We start from the raw sequence: 18,166 nt of genomic DNA, 5'->3' as shown, positions 1-18,166 counted from the left end.
GGGGGGCAGGGCGGTGGGCGTGGAGAGCACGGGGTGCGTGGGCCGAGGTCCCCGGATGTGCGGCACACTGACTTCCGCCTCCAGAGGTTAGGCAGTGAGACTGTGTGGTGGAAGAAGCGTGGCATCCGGTCGGTCGAGAGAGACGTCCGAGTTTTACCAGGGGTAGAGTTTTACCAGAGTTAAGGTAAGGTTTGAGGGACCCTCTAACTCAAAAGACAGAAGGCCCCGTATGCACTAAAGTTCTGCCCCATCTTGGGTCCTGTCAGACGCTGGTCAGGGATCGTCCGACATATTGCCGACATATTCTAGAACTTAGGAAAATAGTAACATTGGACCAGGGTGTTGGCGTCAAGCCAGCAGCGGAATGCAGGGCCTCTCAGGATCAACGAACAACCCTTTGTGAGTTCGGCGGAACGTCCCCTTTCCCATAATAGAGGCATCCCCTGGGTTCCCTGTCGCGGCAGTTGGTCCCGTCAGACCCCACGTATGGGTGACGGCACACCTAATGTCCCGTCTGGCCACTCCAGGAGGTTAAGATACTTGACCAGGGGGATGCCTGTCTCAAGCCAGTAGAGAATGGAATACCAGGCCTGGCCAGGAGTCAATAAATGCCCCTGTTTGCATTTTAGGGGAAATGGCCTCCCCTGAGCCGAGCCTATAGAGCCCCGTCCATGTGGTCAGCCCTGGGTGTTCCTCGCAGGGCCATAAGGTCCACATGCCCCCTCACCTCACCTTCCCATGGGGAGGGGAGTGCAGGGGGTAGGGGAAGTTAGTGGGGGTATGCGGGGGTAAGGATGGGAGTGTTGGGGGAGGGGACCAGGGGGATTGGGTGAAGGGGGTGTTTGAAGAGGGGGCGGGGGTGTGAAGAGGCGAGGGCGGGGTGTTTGGGGAGGGGGCGGGGTGTTTGGGGAGGGGGCGGGGGTGAAGAGGTGGGGAGCAGAGGGAGGAGGAAGGGAGGTGTATAATAGCCTTGGTCTAATGCTAGATTATTCAGGCTAGCAGAGGGAGGAGTCCTTGGGGTGGCTTTAAGTTCAGAACCTTAAGCAAGGACTGTAGGAAGTCCTCCCTTAAGACAAAGAGGGGCCCCACAGAGCGCCACCCTGTTATAAGCCCTGGTGTCAAGCTAAGCAGGGCTGTCAAGCTAAGACATCTCTCACTTTATCCTCAGTGGTCACAGAGAGAAGAGGGTCCTATTACAAGGAATTGATCCAGCCAGGCCCTTCTAGAAGTCATAGGGAGGACTGAAGGGTGGTACACCGAGTCAGGCCCTTCCTCTGTGACCAGCCCTGGGAAGCCCTTCAGAGACCTGTCATACTGAGTCTGCCCCCCACCCCCACTGTATATTCCAAGATACCAGGGGGATGAGGGCCTTGGTTTGATTATTATAGGCCTCAGATCTGAAGAAGGGAAGACACCAGTTAGTCAAGGGGAGGAATTACTATCAGGAACCCGAGGGTTGAGGGGACAACTCATCACAGAACAGAGGGTGTTTCACAGAGCCCTACATGTGATGTCATCCCTGGCAAGAGTTCCTGGTGAAGATATGTATAAGTGAGACCTCCCTAAACTTCTCTAAGGACTTTTCAGAGAGGTGAAGGCCTTGCTCCAAAGGGGTAGGTCTAAGGTCAGCCAAGGGAGAAGTCTTAGGTCCTGCAAGAAACCAAGGTAAGGCCTCTGAGTGAGGGGTGAGAATCCTGATTCTCCTAGGGTTGAGACAGTCCCGGAGAGCTCTGTCACTGCTGCCATCCCAGAGTGATGTCCCCTTTCAGTTCCCCCTCCACGATGTCAGAGATGTAAGGGCTTTGGAGTGACGAGTCAGCGTGAGAGCAGTTAAGCACAGGACCTCGGGTTCTGCCAGAAGTCAAGGTAACGGCCCTGATTGTGAACTGACAGAAACGCCTGCTACTCCAGAATAGGTGAGGCTCCAGAGGGCCCGGACTGGCCAGACTCTATATCAGCTCCAGTAGGACCCAGGTAGGGCTGGAGAGCTGCAGCCTAAAGGTGAACTCTAGTTACTTCTACACCGTCTTCAGGGGAAAGGCTGATCAGGGAAGAGGAGCCTTATGGGTTTCTAGAGCAGTGCCTGCAAGGAAACCTGCAGAGGGGGCTGTTATCCCCACTGAAGGCTCACACCATTTCGTCCTCTTTCCTCCAGGTGATAGAGTCATTTACCTTCTTTCTCACGTACTGTCAATCATCATGCCTCGGGGTCAGAAGAGTAAGCTTCGCGCCCGTGCAAAACGCCGCCAGGCTCGACAAGAGCCCAGTGATCTGGTGGAAGCTCAGCCCACTGAACCAGAGGAAGAAGAATTCCCTTCTTCCCCATCTCCTTCTTTTGAAGATGTTCCCCAGAGCTCAGCTGCCACTGGAACATCCAGCAGTCTTCAAGTGCCTGGCAAAGTCTGCTCCACCACCACTGTTGCTGCCTCTGTTTCAGATGCAAAATTTAGTGAAGGTGCCACCGATCAAGGAAAGGAAAGGCCAAAAGTCTCTCAGAGTAAAGATACCACTGAGCAGTCTTCCAAAGATCTTGTAGACGAGAAGGTTCCTTTGTTGGTGAATTACCTTCTGTACAAGTATCAAATGAAAGAGCCTGTGACCAAGAGAGATATGCTGAGAAAGGTAATCCACAAGCACAAGAATCTCTTCAGTGAGATCCTCAAGAAAGCCTCTGAGCATCTGGAGCTGCTGTTTGGCCTCGACGTGAAGGAAACGGATCCCAACAGGGGTATTTATGTCCTTGTCAATAAACTGGAACTGGGCTGTGATGAAAAGACAGGTAATGACAGAGAGATTCCCAAGACTGGTCTGCTGATGATTGTCCTGGGTGTGATCCTCACGAAGGGCAACTGCGCCACTGAGGAGCAAGTGTGGAAAGTGCTGAATCTGATGGAGTTATATGAGGAGAAGAAGGATCGCATCTATGGGGATGTGAAGCGGCTCATCACCAAAGATTTAGTGCAGAAAAAGTATCTGGAGTACCGCCAGGTGGCCAATAGTGATCCTCCAGTCTATGAGTTTCTGTGGGGCCCGAGAGCCTACTCTGAAACCACCAAGATGAAAGTGCTGGAGTTTGTAGCTAGGATCCATGGTAAAGTCCCTGCTGCCTTCCCATCCTTGTATGAGGAGGCTTTGAAAGATGAGGAAGAGAGAGCCCAAGCTCGAGCTTCAGCCAGGGCTCGTACCGCTGCTTTGGCCCGTGCCCGCACCTGGGCCAAAGCCCACAGCTCTTCCTCCACCAAGTGAAGGCTGAGGAAAATTTGAAGAGAACAGCTAATGTTCTCACTAGTGGAAGGTTGGGGAAGGGCTGGAGAAAAGAGAGTATATAACATGTTTGTGTTCCTGTTCTATGTAGATAAATTTGCATGAATATTTCTCCTTTTAGTAGAAAGTTTAACTAGCTTCAGAATCTGAATTTATGAATAATATAAATCAGACATGTATTGATGTTTATGAGGTTTAAAAGTAAGTTTTACTATTTTATAGAATAAATTGGGAAACTTTAAGTCCTATTTACTTATTAAGAACAAGATAACATGTCAATGTATTAGGCATTTCCAAGGAAATGTGAAAAGAAATCAGCAGTAAAATGGCTCAGATCTTTTGAACTCTGTGGGAGAGGGAGAGGGTGGGATGATCTGGGAGACTGGCATTGAAACATGTATAATATCATATATGAAATGAGTTGCCAGTCCAGGTTCGATGCACGATACTGGATGTTTGGGGCTGGTGCACTGGGATGACCCAGAGGGATGGTACAGGGAGGGAGGAGGGTTCAGGATGGAGAACACGTGTATACCTGTAGCGGATTCATGTTGATATATGGCAAAACCAATACAATATTGTAAAGTTAAAAAATAATTTAAAAAATGCATTAAAAAACCCCAAAAAAAAGAAATACAAAAAAAAGTAAAAGGTGATAAAGTTTTACATGCCTTATCACATTTAGTCTGTTCTGTAAAACTAAGAGAGATATAATATACTTGAATGTGTTTACTTTACTTACATCATAATAAATAAGATCTCTTTCACACTGTCTCATCTATTTCTCAAACATTCCGTGAGCAGGCTCTTTGACAGGCTCTAGGCTACTACTGGGGACATCAGGATAAACAAGACCAAGCGTGCCCATAGAATTTTTGAGTCTAGCAACAGCTGTAAAGTAAAGATGGTGAGAGACTCTGAGACCTAAGGACAGATCAAAAGGAAGAGAGGACTTTGGAGGATCCAGACGTGAACAGTCAAGTGTAAACGCTCTGAGGCAAGTGAGTTTGAGAAATGGCAAATCCTTCAATGGGAGTCAGGCTGTGGTAAGCTAGGAGGTAGAGCAAATGAGGGTGTGGGAGTGGTGGGCAAGGGTCAAACCTTCAGAAAGTGGGTCCAGAGTTGAGAGACTAAAGCCTGAAATGGAAAACTCCTTGCAGTTACATTTGAGTCATGGATAAACTGGAGAGAATTCTCCACCTGGAATAAGAATGGAAGGTGACCTGCATCTTTCTAGTGTCCTTTTGTCAGAGCAGGTGAGCACAGCACATGAACTATGTGTTTTATGCCCGTCATGCCCAGGGAATTTCTGAGAAACGGGTGATACTCTATATATATAGACGTGTGTGGTCAGAAGCCACTGTGCTAGCCATCTTTGCTCTGGCCTGGGAGATCGAGTCCACTACATTTGAAGTTCATTTCATTAGGTTGTCTTGTATGCAATTTGGCAAACTCCAGGTTAGGGCTAGATTTTTAATGGGATTGAAATAAATGAAAATAGAGGTGGTTTGAATGGGAAACGGGTTGGAAGGGATGGAAGGAATTGGTACTTGACACAAATTCTGGAATCCTTAAGTTCCATCTAACTGGGGAAGACTCCCGTGTGTGTGTGTGTGTGTGCACACGCATGTGCATGTGGGCTCGAGTGTGCATGCTCAGTCATGTCCAACTCTTTGAGACCTCATGAACTGTAGCCCACTGGGCTCCTCTGTCCATGGAATTCTCCAGGCAAGAATGCTATGGCGGGTTGCCATTTCCTGTTTCAGGGCATCTTCCCCACCCAGAGATCAAACCCACATCTCTTGTGCCTCCTGCATTGGCAGGCAGATTTTTTACCACTGCACTGCTTGGGAAGCCTTAAAAACTCCTTTACACAATAAATAACCTCAACAACTTATATATTAGTTTTACTTGTTAAGCATCATATTAGTTGATTTATTGTGCCATATCATGCTGCTGCTGCTGCTAAGTTGCTTCAGTCATGTCCAACTCTGTGTGACCCCAGAGACAGCAGCCCACCAGGCTCCCCCGTCCCTGGGATTCTCCAGGCAAGAACACTGGAGTGGGTTGCCATTTCCTTCTCCAATGCATGAAAGTGAAAAGTGAAAGTGAAGTCGCTCAGTCATGTCCGACTCCTAGCAACCCCATGGACTGCAGCCAACCAGGCTCCTCCATCCATGGGATTTTCCAGGCAAAAGTACTGGAGTGGGTTGCCATTGCCTTCTCTGGTGCCATATCATAGGGTTCTGCATATTCTTGGTCATTTCGTGGATTAAATAGACCATAGAGCAGATTTTGGTAGGATCTGGGATCAAAATAATAATAGCAATAACTGCAAAAGACCCAATACTTGACAGACACCATGCCTGGTGCTTTCATGTATTACATATATCCCAGGAATCCTACACAGCAAGGCCTATCAAACTCACTTCATAGAAAAGCCTCACAGAACTTCACAATTTTCCTGACTTCACATGGCTCATGAGTGTCAGAACTGGGACTAGACCTCTGGTCTGAATTCATTTAGGGCCTTCACTATTACACTCCTTGAATGAAGCAGTTTTGTCTCTTAGTTCAGTTCTAGTCTCAACACTCCACAGTGTCTCTCAGGCGATGAAATGAAGGACCCTATTGCCAATGTACTACCCCATGTATAATAAATGAAAATGCAAATTAAAAACAATACAGTCTAGGCTCTGAACTTAACTCACCTAGGCTCCTCCTGCCATTCCCCCCACCAGAATTCCCTGGGAGCTGACTCTGCCCTAATCAAGCACTTTCAGAAATAACATCACTCTTGCCCTGCATCTTTCTCCTGTCACAGTCTGGATCCTGACCTGCTGTCTAGTATCCTTTCATAAGGCTGCTCTCTCCTCCCAGTGGAACAAAAAGCCCAGAATCACTTGCCTTTTCCCTGACTTAGGGCCTCCCAACCCCCTGCAGATGTCCCCTGTCTGTCCCATCCCTGACTATGAACCTCTCTGATAACAATAGCCCCATTCATGTGGCTACTTCGACAGTGAAGTTTAGACATGGGTTTCCCTGGTGGCTTAGATGGTAAAGAATCTGCCTACAATGTGTGAGACCCAGGTTCACTCCCTGGGTCAGGAAGATCCCCTGGAGAAGGAACTGGCTACCCACTCCAGTATTCTTGCCTGGAGAATCACATGGACAGAAGAGCCCAGTGAGCTAGAATCCATGGAGTCACAAAGAGTCGGACATGACTGAGCGACTAACACACACACACACACACCCATCTGGTTTAGGCACTTCCACTAAAAGTTTTTTTTTCCAGGTTGACTTGTGAGTAGAGTCTGGTTTGACACGGGATCTACAGGTTACTGAAAGATAACCCTAAAGTTAGGGAAAAGATTTTAGAGAGTGGATGAAGTTAGTAAGAAAGGAAAATTTAACCTTGGATTTATTTGAGACTGACCACTGAATCCTTACACTGAAGCATGAGCTTAACTAAGTGGCCAAGAACCAAAGCTTCTTTCCTAAGTGGCAGGATGAGGAAGGACTAAGGAAATCACTGTGTAGCAACCATCTGTAGGAACTGCATTACCCCAAACTCAGATTTTTAGGAACATTTAGTATGTTTTTATCGCAGACAAATGGCCATAAGTTAAGGAACTTACAACGACACACATTTATCTCATATTTCTGTAAATGAGAAATATGGGTTGGCTGTGCTGTGGTCATTGTTCAGGGTTATGCAAGCCCAATTCAAGCTGTCAGAGTCTGGGTTCTCACTGGGAGGTACTGAGAAGAATCGCATTCCACACTGACTCAGGTTGCTCTCAGAATCCAGTTCTAAGAAGAATTCACTTATTTGTAGTTATAAGAATGAGGCTATCTCCTTGTAGACTATCAGTTGGAGATGCCATAGTTCCTCTAGGCCTTTCTTCAGTCCTTGCAAATGGGCCCCTGATTCTGAAACAGCACATTGAATCTGTCTCTTGTGGTTCATGTAGTTGAATTGGGCCCACCCAGATAATTCAATATAACCTCCCATTTTTAAGGTTCATTCCATAATTTTTATTACACACACTAGCTACCTTTGGCTATGTAACATGACATATTCACAAATTTCAGGGTAAGGTTATGGGCATTATGTGGAACAACTATTGAGTCTAACACAAAGGTAGAAAATGTCTTCTTGGTGGAGATACCAGCTTTAATAAGAAAAAAAAAATGACCATCATTCTTCTACCTCTTGTCTGTATCTGCCCCAGAGGGAAACTCTGATTTTCCAGTGTGTCAAAGACACCTGTACACGATTCAGGCATGTTCAACAGGTGGTGAATAGCAGGGACTCGAGTATTATTTTTTTTCATGCAGCAGAAGGAAGAAGGAAAATAGTGTATTGAGATTACAGAGATTACTGAAAAGGTCAGTGCAGAAAGGTGCTAAGAATGAAGAAGGGTGCACCTCCCTGCTGAGATTTACGAGATCCTTTTGAAAGCGGCTGTGAACCTATATTTGAGAACATCAGTCACATACTGGCACTAGAAAAAGTTACTGATTTGCAAGGGAATTTGATCTCAGAAAATCCTCCAGGAATGACAAGGGCTACAGTCATAACAAATTTTAATAGTGGCTCTTTTTTGAGCAGATACTGTATAACAGTTAATGGGAACATCTGCAAGTGCTCATTCACTTTGTGTCCCGCTCTCCATCCTTGGTTCATATGAAGACTACATGCTCAATCACTTATAGTTAAGAATGGTCATGTGACTATCCTTGACACTGAAATATGAGTGGAAATATACTTGTCACCTCCAGACCCAGGTATTTGAGAACCGGTAGGCCAACTCCAGGACTTGGTGGCTCAGATGGTAAAGAATCTTTCTGCAATGCAGGAGACCTGGGTCCGATCCCTGGGTTGGGAAGATCCCCTGGAGGAGGGCATGGCAACCCACTCCAGTATTCTTGCTTGGAGAATTCCATGGACAGAGGAGAGGAGCCTGGCAGGCTACAGTCCATAGGGTCACAAAGAGTCAGACATGACTGAGCAATTAATACACACACACACACACACACACAGGACAACTCCATGCTTATTTCATTCAGCAGCAAACGTGGAGAGCCTGTGTTGAGATGTGGTAGCTCATGATGGAAGTGGCCTGGATCCCTGAGTTATCTGACAACATAGACCCTCTCCTCCACTGCCAGTACCCAGCAGATTTTATGTGCACAAGAAATAAAATTTATGTTAAGCCATTCAGAAATCACTTCTCTTATCATATCTTACAAAAACTTTATCTGAGTAATACACACCTACTATTTCTGTTATGTTTATTTAAATATCTTAACTACAAAGGAAATAAGGACATATATTCTTGTTTCCAAAACATTCTAACAATAGGAAGAAATCACAATTATTTTTCCTTACCACATTCCTTAAAGATTCATCCCTGCCCAGTGGTAATTGCATTAAAAATTCTGTGTAGTATTTTAACATTTATTCCGGGCCAGTCTTACATACCTGTGCTAGAAATATACACTGTGGGTTTTAAAAATACATATGTAACACTATCATAAATAGTATTATCATAAATATCTCACTATGGTTCTGACTTGTCCTTGTCACTGAATAAAATGAAGGTGGGATCTTTCTGTGAGAGTATATATAGATCACGTTACTCTTTACCTACTCCCTGGAATTACAAAGTATGTATGTGTCATGATTAATCTAATTATCCTCTTCCTGATACACACACAAGTTGTCTCGAATTTGCTGTTTTGATTAATAGAACTGATACCAACATCATTGAACATAAATTTTTGGGTAAATGTGCATGATTTGTCATATGAAAGACATACAAAAGTACAATTAGATCAAAGTGCTTCCTTCGAGTGTGATGATAGTAAATTTTTATGAATATTGCTGATATTCTGTTCCAATAATGCTATACCAAATTATCTTCTCACTTATTTATGTATGTGAATAAATTAAGCACTCAATGGAATTTTATTTCATCAAGCTTTTAAATTTGGGGCAAACTTTTGATTGAAAATATATCATCTCATGTTACTGTAATTTGTATTTTCTAAATAGATTTTTTTCTTAATAGGTTGAGCAGAAAATTAATTTTTTCCTTCACACACCCATATAAAGCAAAATTTCTTCAGTGATATCTTAAGTACCAGGATTCCCCTAGGTGCATGCTTTACAAACTCTGATATGCCAAGTAAATGTTCCCTTTACTTTGAGAAGCAAGGATTTATCAGAATGACTGTGTACCAAGAAATGAGCCTGGACAGAAAAAAAACATCACTAAATGAGTGAAGGGCATCAGGAGGATGTTGGGATGGGTGATGGTGGGATCAGAGGAGTAATTTCCAGAGTCTGAGAGAGATCAAATATTGAAACAAGTCCAGAGAGCCCAGGGCAGCTGAAAGTCAGGGAGCTGTATACAGTCAGGGAGCTGTCACCAAAAGGTAGAAAACATATAAGAAGGAGAGAAGGTAGAGAATCTGGTGGAAGGTACTGGACAGTTTACATGGAAAGGCTAGGGAATCTCTCCATCATCGTCACCTTGAAGTTGTAGAGTGTTCTGAGTGGGTAGATACACTGGATGAAACGACCAGTTGTTCAGTTGCTCAGTCATGTCAGCCTCTTTGTGACCCCATTGAGTGCTGCACACCAGACTTCCCTGCCCTTCATCATCTCCCAGAGCTTGCTCAAATCCATGTCCATTGAGTCGGTGATGCCATCCAACCATCTCATCCTCTGTCATCCCCTTCTCTTCCTGCCTTCAATCTTTCCCAGCATCAGGGTCTTTTCCAATCAGTCAGTTCTTCCCATCAGGTGGCCAAAGTATTGGAGCTTCAGCTTCAGCATCAGTCCTTCCAAAGAATATTCAGGACTGATTTCCTTTAGAATTGAATGGTTGGATCTCCTTACAGTCCAAGGGACTCTCAAGAGTCTTCTCCAACACCACAGTTCAAAAGCATCAATTCTTTGGCACTGTTTTCTTTATGGTCCAACTCTCACATCCATACATGACTATTGGAAAAACCATAGCTTTGACTAGACTGACCTTTGTCAGCAAAGTAATGTCTCTGTTTTTTAATATACTGTCTAGATTGGTTATAACTTTTCTTCCAAGGAGTAAGCATCTTTTAATTTCATGGCTGCAGTCACCATCTGCCGTGATTTTGGAACCCAAGAAAATAAAGTCTGTCACGGTTTCCATTGTTTCCCCTTCTATTTGCCATGAAGTGATGGGACTAGACACCATGATCTTCAGTTTTTCGAATGTTGAGTTTTAAGCCAGCTTTTTCACTCCCTCTTTAACTTTCATCAAGAGGCTCTTTAGTTTCTCTTCGCTTTCTGCCATAAGGGTGGTGTCATCTGCATGCCTGAGGTTATTGATATTTCTCCTGGCAATCTTGATTCCAGCTTGTGCTTCATTCAGCCTGGCATTTCACATGATATACTCTGCATATAAGTTAAATAAGCAGGGTGACACTATACAGCCTTGAGGTACTCCTTTCCCAATTTGGAACCAGTCCATTGTTCCATGTCCAGTTTTAACTGTTGCTTCTTGACCTGCATACAGGTTTCTCAGGAGGCAGGCATGCCTGATACCTCACCCTCCCTTAGAATGCCCCTACCCACTATTAAGCAGAGTATAGCTAGCTCTCCTGTATCACCCACTGAGTGATGTTATTGACAGAATGTGGGAAAGTACATCTCTTCACTACCCTGGTGGTTCTGTGCAGTCTTGCCAGTGTCCCAGGCTGAGAGCTGTCTTGATGCCTGACACAGACAGCTATTTCTCCCCTGTGTATGTGGCCCTCCTGCTGCTGAAGCTGAGGCTGTGCAGTGGATGGGATTGGCTGGTGATCCAGATCAGTTAAAATAGGGCAAGTATTACCAATGCGTAGAGAAAAGGGTATGCAGCTACAAGGAAGGGGGAAAATGGAGAAGGAATTCCTTCAGGATAATTACCTCAGTGACTGGGAATTAAGACTGAGTGTAGACATGCCTTGAAAAACAACTCTGGTGTTATTTCCAGCTCAATCTGCCTCCATGGTTCCTGATTTCTTTGCACACCAGAGGGCAGAAGCACTCTGGCTGTGTTTGGTGGTCTGTGTAGCTACCAGCTACTGACTGGAGTAGGGTGCTGGTCCACAGTGCAAACATTTAGAAGACAGATGGATAACCATTGTAGTTGATGTAGTTCATTGTTAAATGCACTGGGGATGACAGATATATGTGGAGTCCAAAGCTATATCTCTCTCATGGTAATAATCCCAATCTAATAGAATTAATAATAAAAAGATTCTAAGCCAGCCATTCCTGAAATCATCACATGATCTGCAGTAAATATAGTAAAATCAAACTTGGCAGTGATAACAGTGACCAGCCTGTCAGTTTCAGGCCAGCAGATAGAGGAATCCTAGGTTCTAACAAAGGTGAGGGCTCTGAATGAGGTCAAAGGGACCAGCCATTTCAGAACAGGAGGTGCCACCGTACAGAGGCCCATCCCTGTTGTCAGATTTGGGGATCTCCAGAAAGGGTGACTGGAAATGGCTTCCCTTGCATTCTGTCTCTGGTGTTTAAGGGATGTGAACACTTTGATCTGAAGTGGGCAGCATCAGGTCAGCAGAGGGAAGAGTTCCTGCCTCTGCTTGGAGTTTAGGTAAGGTTTCTGATTGAGTCTGAGGGGACCCCACATCCCAGAAGAGAGTGGACCCCAGAGCCTCACCCCTGCTTTCTTTCCTGACAACTTCTGTGCAGCAATTACCTAAAGTAGTCCCTTCTGAGTTTCCTCTCTGGGGACTCAGAAGGTTGAGGGCATTGCACCTGGGCAGCTCAGGGAAAGGGAGAGCAGGTCCCAGGCACCAACATAAGTAAAGATGATAATTTTGTTTGATTTCTGGGGGGACCCCAGAACATGTGGGCAGCACAGTCGTCTGTTCCTGCTGTCAGCTCTGGAAGGCTCCAGTATGGCTATGAGGTTCAGAAGTCCCTTCATCTCACCCTTCGAAATCTAAAGAGCCATGTGTGGGTGGTCTTGGTTTAAGGCTAAGTATTTTTTTGGGCTCCAAAATCACTGCATATGGTGACTGCAGCCATGAAATTAAAAGACGCTTACTCCTTGGAAGGAAAGTTATGACCAACCTAGATAGCATATTCAAAAGCAGAGACATTACTTTGCCAACAAAGGTCCATCTAGTCAAGGCTATGGTTTTTCCTGTGGTCATGTATGGATGTGAGAGTTGGACTGTGAAGAAGGCTGAGCGCCGAAGAATTGATACTTTTGAACTGTGGTGTTGGATAAGACTCTTGAGAGTCCCTTGGACTGCAAGGAGATCCAACCACTCCATCCTGAAGGAGATCAGCCCTGGGATTTCTTTGGAAGGAATGATGCTAAAGCTGAAACTCCAGTACTTTGGCCACCTCATGCGAAGAGTTGACTCATTGGAAAAGACTCTGATGCTGGGAGGGATTGGGGGCAGGAGGAGAAGGGGACGACAGAGGATGAGATGGCTGGATGGCATCACTGACTTGATGGACGTGAGTCTGAGTGAACTCCGGGAGTTGGTGATGGACAGGGAGGCCTGGCGTGCTGCAATTCATGGGGTCGCAAAGAGTCGGACACGACTGAGCGACTGAACTGAACTGAACTGAACCAAAGGAAGGATACACAGTATCAGACAGGAGTTTAAAAAAAAAAAAAAGACGAAGAGGCCCCTATGGATCGACCCCATAGAACTCCCCTCCCCCCACCCCTTTCACCCATCAGTCCTGGGAGGCCCCAGGCAAATATGGCCGGAAGTGGTACACTCTGATATCTTCCGTGGGGGTTTCAGGAAAATGAAGGCATTGATCTGAGGGGAGCAGTCTCTTGAATGCTGAAGGAGGCACCCTGGGCTCTGCCTGGAATTACAGCAAAGATCCTTAGTTAGATGTGAGGGTACCACCCATCACAGACTGGAGAGGCTCCCAGAGTCCCACTCCTGCCATCAGCCCTGAAAGGATTCAAGCAGGAATCATCTAATGTAGCAACCTCCAAGAACCTTAAAATTCCCTCTGAGGGGACTGAGGTGGGTGAGGGCGGTGGGACCAGGGTATCAACTCAAACCAGCAAAGGGACGGGAAAGTAAAGGCGAGGACCCTGGGCAAGGTCTGAGGGAACCACCAGCCCGGAACTTAGAGGACCTCGCAGAGCCCGGTCCCTTCTGTCTCCAGCTGGCGGGGAGCCCAGGTGGGGCAAGAATTTGACCTAGGACCACTTCCGCCCGTGTTGTCTGAGGGGCCCATTCGTTGAGTCCAGGGAGAAGTTCCAGGCTCTGCCGGGGATTACGGTAAAGCCGTTGGGAGTGAGGGGACCGGTCCATCTAAATTAAACATGTTTTCAAAGAGTTTTGCCCTGTTCTCGGCCCACCCTGGGAGAACATGGGACAGGAATCATCTGGCGGAGGGACCTCTAAATAGCTTTGAAATTTCCCGAGGTGGCAGTGGGGGACGAGGGCACTGAGCAGGGTGTTGGTTTTGGTTCAGAAACAACAGCCGGACCGGTCCCAGGCCCTAACTAAGGAGGTGGGGTGGGGGTTGGGGGGAAGTGGGTGGGCGGGGAGGTGGGGGTAAGGGAAGGTGGGAATGGGCGAGGTAGGCGGGGAGGTGGGAGGGTGGGGAGACGGGGCGGGGGGGGGCGGTGAGGGGGCGGGGTAAAGGCGCCAACACTGAGCGAGGTCTGAGGAACTACACTCCAGACCACAGTAGGCGTCCTACTAGAGCCTGCGCCTCTCTAGCACTTTAGGCCAGAGAGATTGCGGCTTCCGGTCATGAGGTGCCTGGCTGCGTGCATCCGGCATCCGGGGGAAGTGAATGCATAAGAAAGGAAGGAAGGCAGCCGCAAGGCAGGAAAGGGAGGAGCTTCCTGGCCTTTCGGCATTTTACGGTGCAGTTGCCGGGTGAGGTCTCCAGAACACCTGCCCCACGACGAAGCGGGCCTCACCAAGCCCCTCCACTGCTGTCAGCCCAGGGCAACCTCGGGTAAGGGGGTGAGGCCGAGGCATACCCTCGCGTGCTCCTCGGGCGGTCTCTGCAAGGCAGAGCCTGGTCCAAGATGGCGGCCACGTGGTCCTTTCAAGGGAGGCAATCCAAGCTTTTCCAACAGTGTCTGTGAGGGCCCCGAGTAAGGACTGCAGGAACCACCTGCCTCTGAACAGTGGGGGTCACAGAGAATCCTATTCAGGCCATTATCCCCGACGGTACCTGGGGCAGGAAAGGGAGGAACTTTCTGGCCCTTCGGCATTTTACGGTGCAGGTGCCGGGTGAGGTCTCCGGAACACCTGCCCCATGACCAAGCGGGCCTCACCAAGCCCCTCCACTGCTGTCAGCCCGGGGCCGCCTCGGGTAAGGGGGTGAGGCCGAGGTACACCCTCGCGTGCTCCTCGGGCGGTCTCTGCAAGGCAGAGCCTGGTCCAAGATGGCGGCCACGTGGTCCTTTCAAGGGAGGCAATCCAAGCTTTTCCAACAGTGTCTGTGAGGGCCCCGAGTGAGGACTGCAGGAACCACCTGCCTCTGAACAGTGCGGGTCACAGAGAATCCTATCCAGGCCATTATCCCCGACGGTACCTCGGGCAGATGGGTTAGACTGGGGCGTCCCTAACCACCTCCTCAGGCCTTTCAGGGATTTGAGGGTTTGCCTTTGAGTATTGGTCTCATGTCAGCAGAGGGAGGAGTCTCAGGCCCTGCCAGAATCCAAAGTGAGGGCACTGAGCGAGGACTGAGATCCCTAATCACCCAAAGATGGAGAGGGTCCCACAAAGCTCTGCTGGCTCTTTCTTCCCTGTGCATCCCCAGGCAAGGGTAGTCCAATGAAGTTCTGCTCATTTCCACTTCTGGGGTCTCAGAGTGATAAGGAATTTGAAATAAGGGGACAACATCAGACCAGTAGAACACAGGAACGTCAGGTCTTGCCAAAAGTGAAGTGATGACTTTCTGTTCCCTAACTCAGAACAGAGCCACTGTTCTAAGCCCCAGTGAGCCCCAGGTGGATCTGGGAAGTAGGAGCTAAAGCACACCTTGGTTATATCCAGCGAGTCCTCAGGGCAGGGGCAAATGAGAGAATAAGGGGCTCGCAGGACATTGCCCTCAAGGAAACTTGTAGACCCGGCCTTCAGTAGAGGCCTAGATGGTATCTATCTACCTGTTGACATGGCCCAGCAATCTCATCTTTCCTTTAGGTCACTGAGTCACCTGCCCACTTGCCTGCTGCCTTCGTTGGAAGTCATCATGCCTCGGGGTAAGAATAGTAAGCATCGTGCCCGTGAGAGACGCCACCAGGCCCAAGTTGAGCCCCAGAATCTGGTAGGTGCTCAGGCCATTGTGGGAGTGGGAGAAGAGTTCCCTTCCTCTTTATCCTCTTGCAAAGCTATTTCCTAAAGTTCACTTATTGCTTGGTCATATTGCAATCCACAGGGTCTTCAGAGAGCCACAAGTACTTCCACTGAGTCCATCCAAAGAGGCAATATAGATGAGAAGGTGGTTATAATGGTGTATTATCTGCTGTATAAGTATAATATGAAAGAGTTTATTAGCAAGGCAGAAATGCTGAGAGAAGTGATCCAGATGTATAGGAATCACTACCTTGAGATCCTGCAGAGAGCTGCTGAGCACATGGAGATGATCTTTGGCCTTGACCTGAAGGAAGTGGATCCCTACCGGCACATCTACATCCTTGTCAACAAAATGGAAGTAAGCTGCGATGCAAGGCTGCTGAATCGGATCGAGATTCCCAAGACAGGCCTGCTGATGGCTGTTCTGGGTGTGATCTTCATGAATGGCAATTGTGTTAGTGAGGAGCGAGTCTGGCAAACCCTGAATGTGATGGGGTTATTTAGCGGGAGGAAGCACTTCATTTTTGGGGAGCCTAAGAAGCTCATTACCAAAGATTTAGTGCAGCAGAAGTACCTAGTGTACCGCCAGGTGGCCAATAGTGATCCTCCATGCTATGAGTTCCTGTGGGGCTCAAGAGCCCACGCCGAAACCACCAAGATGAAAGTGCTCGAGTTTACAGCTAAGATTCATAATATGGTCCCCACTGCCTTCCCATCCTTGTATGAGGAGGCTTTGAGAGATGAGGAAGAGAGAGCCCAAGCAAGAGCTTTAGCCAAGGCTCGTGTTGCTGCCCTGGCCAAGGCCCGCTCCAGTGCCATAGCCAAAAGTTCCTCCCGCTCCAAGAGAGTTTGAGGCAGATTCCTTACTTTGTTGTTAAAAAGAAGTTCACGTTCTAAGTAGTAGAAGGTTGGGGCGGGGCTGCAGACAATACTGTGCATAACATATTTGTGTTTTTGTGTTCTATGCAGTATCTTGGAAAGTTTTAAAAATATTGTTCCTTTTAATAGAAGATTTAAGTAGCTTTGTAATCCAGATTTCTGAGTGATATTGTTCAAACACTGATGCTATGGGTGAGATCTAAGAGTAGGAGTTTTATTATTTTGTATAACTGGAAAAGTTCTACCTTACTTAGTAATTTGGAATATGATAACATGGCAATGGATGAAGCATTACTTCGGAAATATGAAAAACTCAGCATTGTAATAGTTGTGGTCAAGAAATTAATAAAGATAAAAATTCTTGGTTTCATTTATTACTTTTAGTTTGTTGTTTCATAAGATGATATATATATATATATATAGAGAGAGAGAGAGAGAGAGAGAGAAAGCTGGATATATTTAGCTTATTCAAGAACGTAGCAGAAATAATATTGTAATAAATAGACTTCTTTTTCAGTGGCCCATTTTTTTGTCTCCAACAATAATTAGACATCTAATCTTTGCAAAGCTCCCTGTTAGTATGGGGAATACTAAGGTGAACAAGAACCATTCCTTCTTATAGAATTTTAAAGTCTTGGAGCAGCTGTGTTGTAAGGAATATTGTAAGATATCCCCTACAACTAAAAGGACAAGTCAAAAGATGGTGTGAGGACTTGGGGGTTTTAATCATGAGTAGTCTAAATACCCTGTGGCAAAGGGGTTTGAGACCTTGGGAAACTGCAAGTCCTTCAGTGGGAGGTAATTTTAATTAAGCTGGGTGGTGGGTCACGTGAGTCTGAGTGGTAGGCAGAGACTAAAATCTCAGATGCTCTGTCTCAGATTAAAAGACTAAAGCCTGGAATAGAAAGCTGCTTTTAGCACTTACTTCAAGATCATGTACAAAGCAGAGCAATCTTCACCTGGGGCAGGAATGGAAGAGGTCCGGTGTTCTTTTTCCAGTGTGGGAGAATACAGTCCACAAAATAGGTGATTTGTGTATATTATAACAACTGTGTTACTTATATGAGGTGGGGCTTCCCTGGTGACTCAGATGGTAAAGAATCTGCCTGCAATGCAGGAGACTCGGGTTTGATCCCTGGGTGACGAAGATTCCCTGGAGAAGGGCATGGCTACCCACTCCAGTATGCCTGGAGAATCCCATGGACAAAGGAGCCTGGTGGGCTATAGTCCCTGGGGTCACAAAGAGTCGGATATGACTTAGTGACTGAGCATGCATGCATAGTGGGTTTAGTGGTTTTATATGAGGTGGGATGCTCTGAAGCCACTGTGCTGGCAGTCTTTGCCCTGGGCTGGGAGAGACATAGTCCATCCAATAAATGGACATTTTAATTAAGTTCTCTGGAATGTAATTTGGTAAACTCTTTAAGAACTAGATTTGTGATGGAGGTAAAATAATTGCAAAGACAAGTATCTGGGATGGAAGGGAAGATACAAGGGAGGGATGGAAATAAACTCTGACACAAATTCCAGGAGTTTTGAGTTGTATCAAACTGGGTAGAATCACCCACACCAGAAATAAATAGCCTAAGAAAAATTATATAGCAAGTAACTTAGTTTAACATGCTAGACAACATATTGGCTGATTTCTTGTGCCATATCC

General features: G+C 46.7%; 2 protein-coding genes across 3 annotated transcripts; both read left to right on the top strand.

Annotated features, from left to right (window-relative positions):
- Positions 1-57: 57 nt before the first annotated feature.
- On the top strand, positions 58-3,997 carry LOC529626 (melanoma-associated antigen B10). Its single transcript, XM_015461753.3, has 2 exons — positions 58-184; positions 2,156-3,997. The coding sequence occupies exon 2, from the start codon at positions 2,200-2,202 to the stop codon at positions 3,244-3,246; it is 1,047 nt and encodes a 348-aa protein (XP_015317239.1). The 5' UTR covers positions 58-184; positions 2,156-2,199; the 3' UTR covers positions 3,247-3,997.
- A 9,343-nt stretch (positions 3,998-13,340) lies between these two features.
- Positions 13,341-16,876, top strand: LOC112445024 (melanoma-associated antigen B10-like). 2 transcript variants are annotated; one of them, XM_059883867.1, is made up of 3 exons: positions 13,341-13,587; positions 15,475-15,598; positions 15,710-16,876. In XM_059883867.1, exons 2-3 carry the CDS (start codon positions 15,524-15,526, stop codon positions 16,478-16,480), a joined length of 846 nt encoding a protein of 281 aa, XP_059739850.1. In that variant the 5' UTR covers positions 13,341-13,587; positions 15,475-15,523; the 3' UTR covers positions 16,481-16,876. The 2 variants fall into 2 exon arrangements, with proteins under 2 accessions (XP_059739850.1, XP_024844183.2); XM_024988415.2 differs by lacking the exon at positions 13,341-13,587 and adding an exon at positions 13,940-14,278.
- The last annotated feature ends 1,290 nt before the right edge of the window (positions 16,877-18,166 follow it).

The sequence above is a fragment of the Bos taurus genome, chromosome X (assembly GCF_002263795.3).
Source record: "Bos taurus isolate L1 Dominette 01449 registration number 42190680 breed Hereford chromosome X, ARS-UCD2.0, whole genome shotgun sequence".
In the NCBI taxonomy this organism is placed as follows: Eukaryota; Metazoa; Chordata; class Mammalia; order Artiodactyla; family Bovidae; genus Bos; species Bos taurus.
The sequence above is the reverse complement of the archived record's forward strand: the minus strand, read 5'-3'. Positions and strand labels throughout refer to the sequence as shown.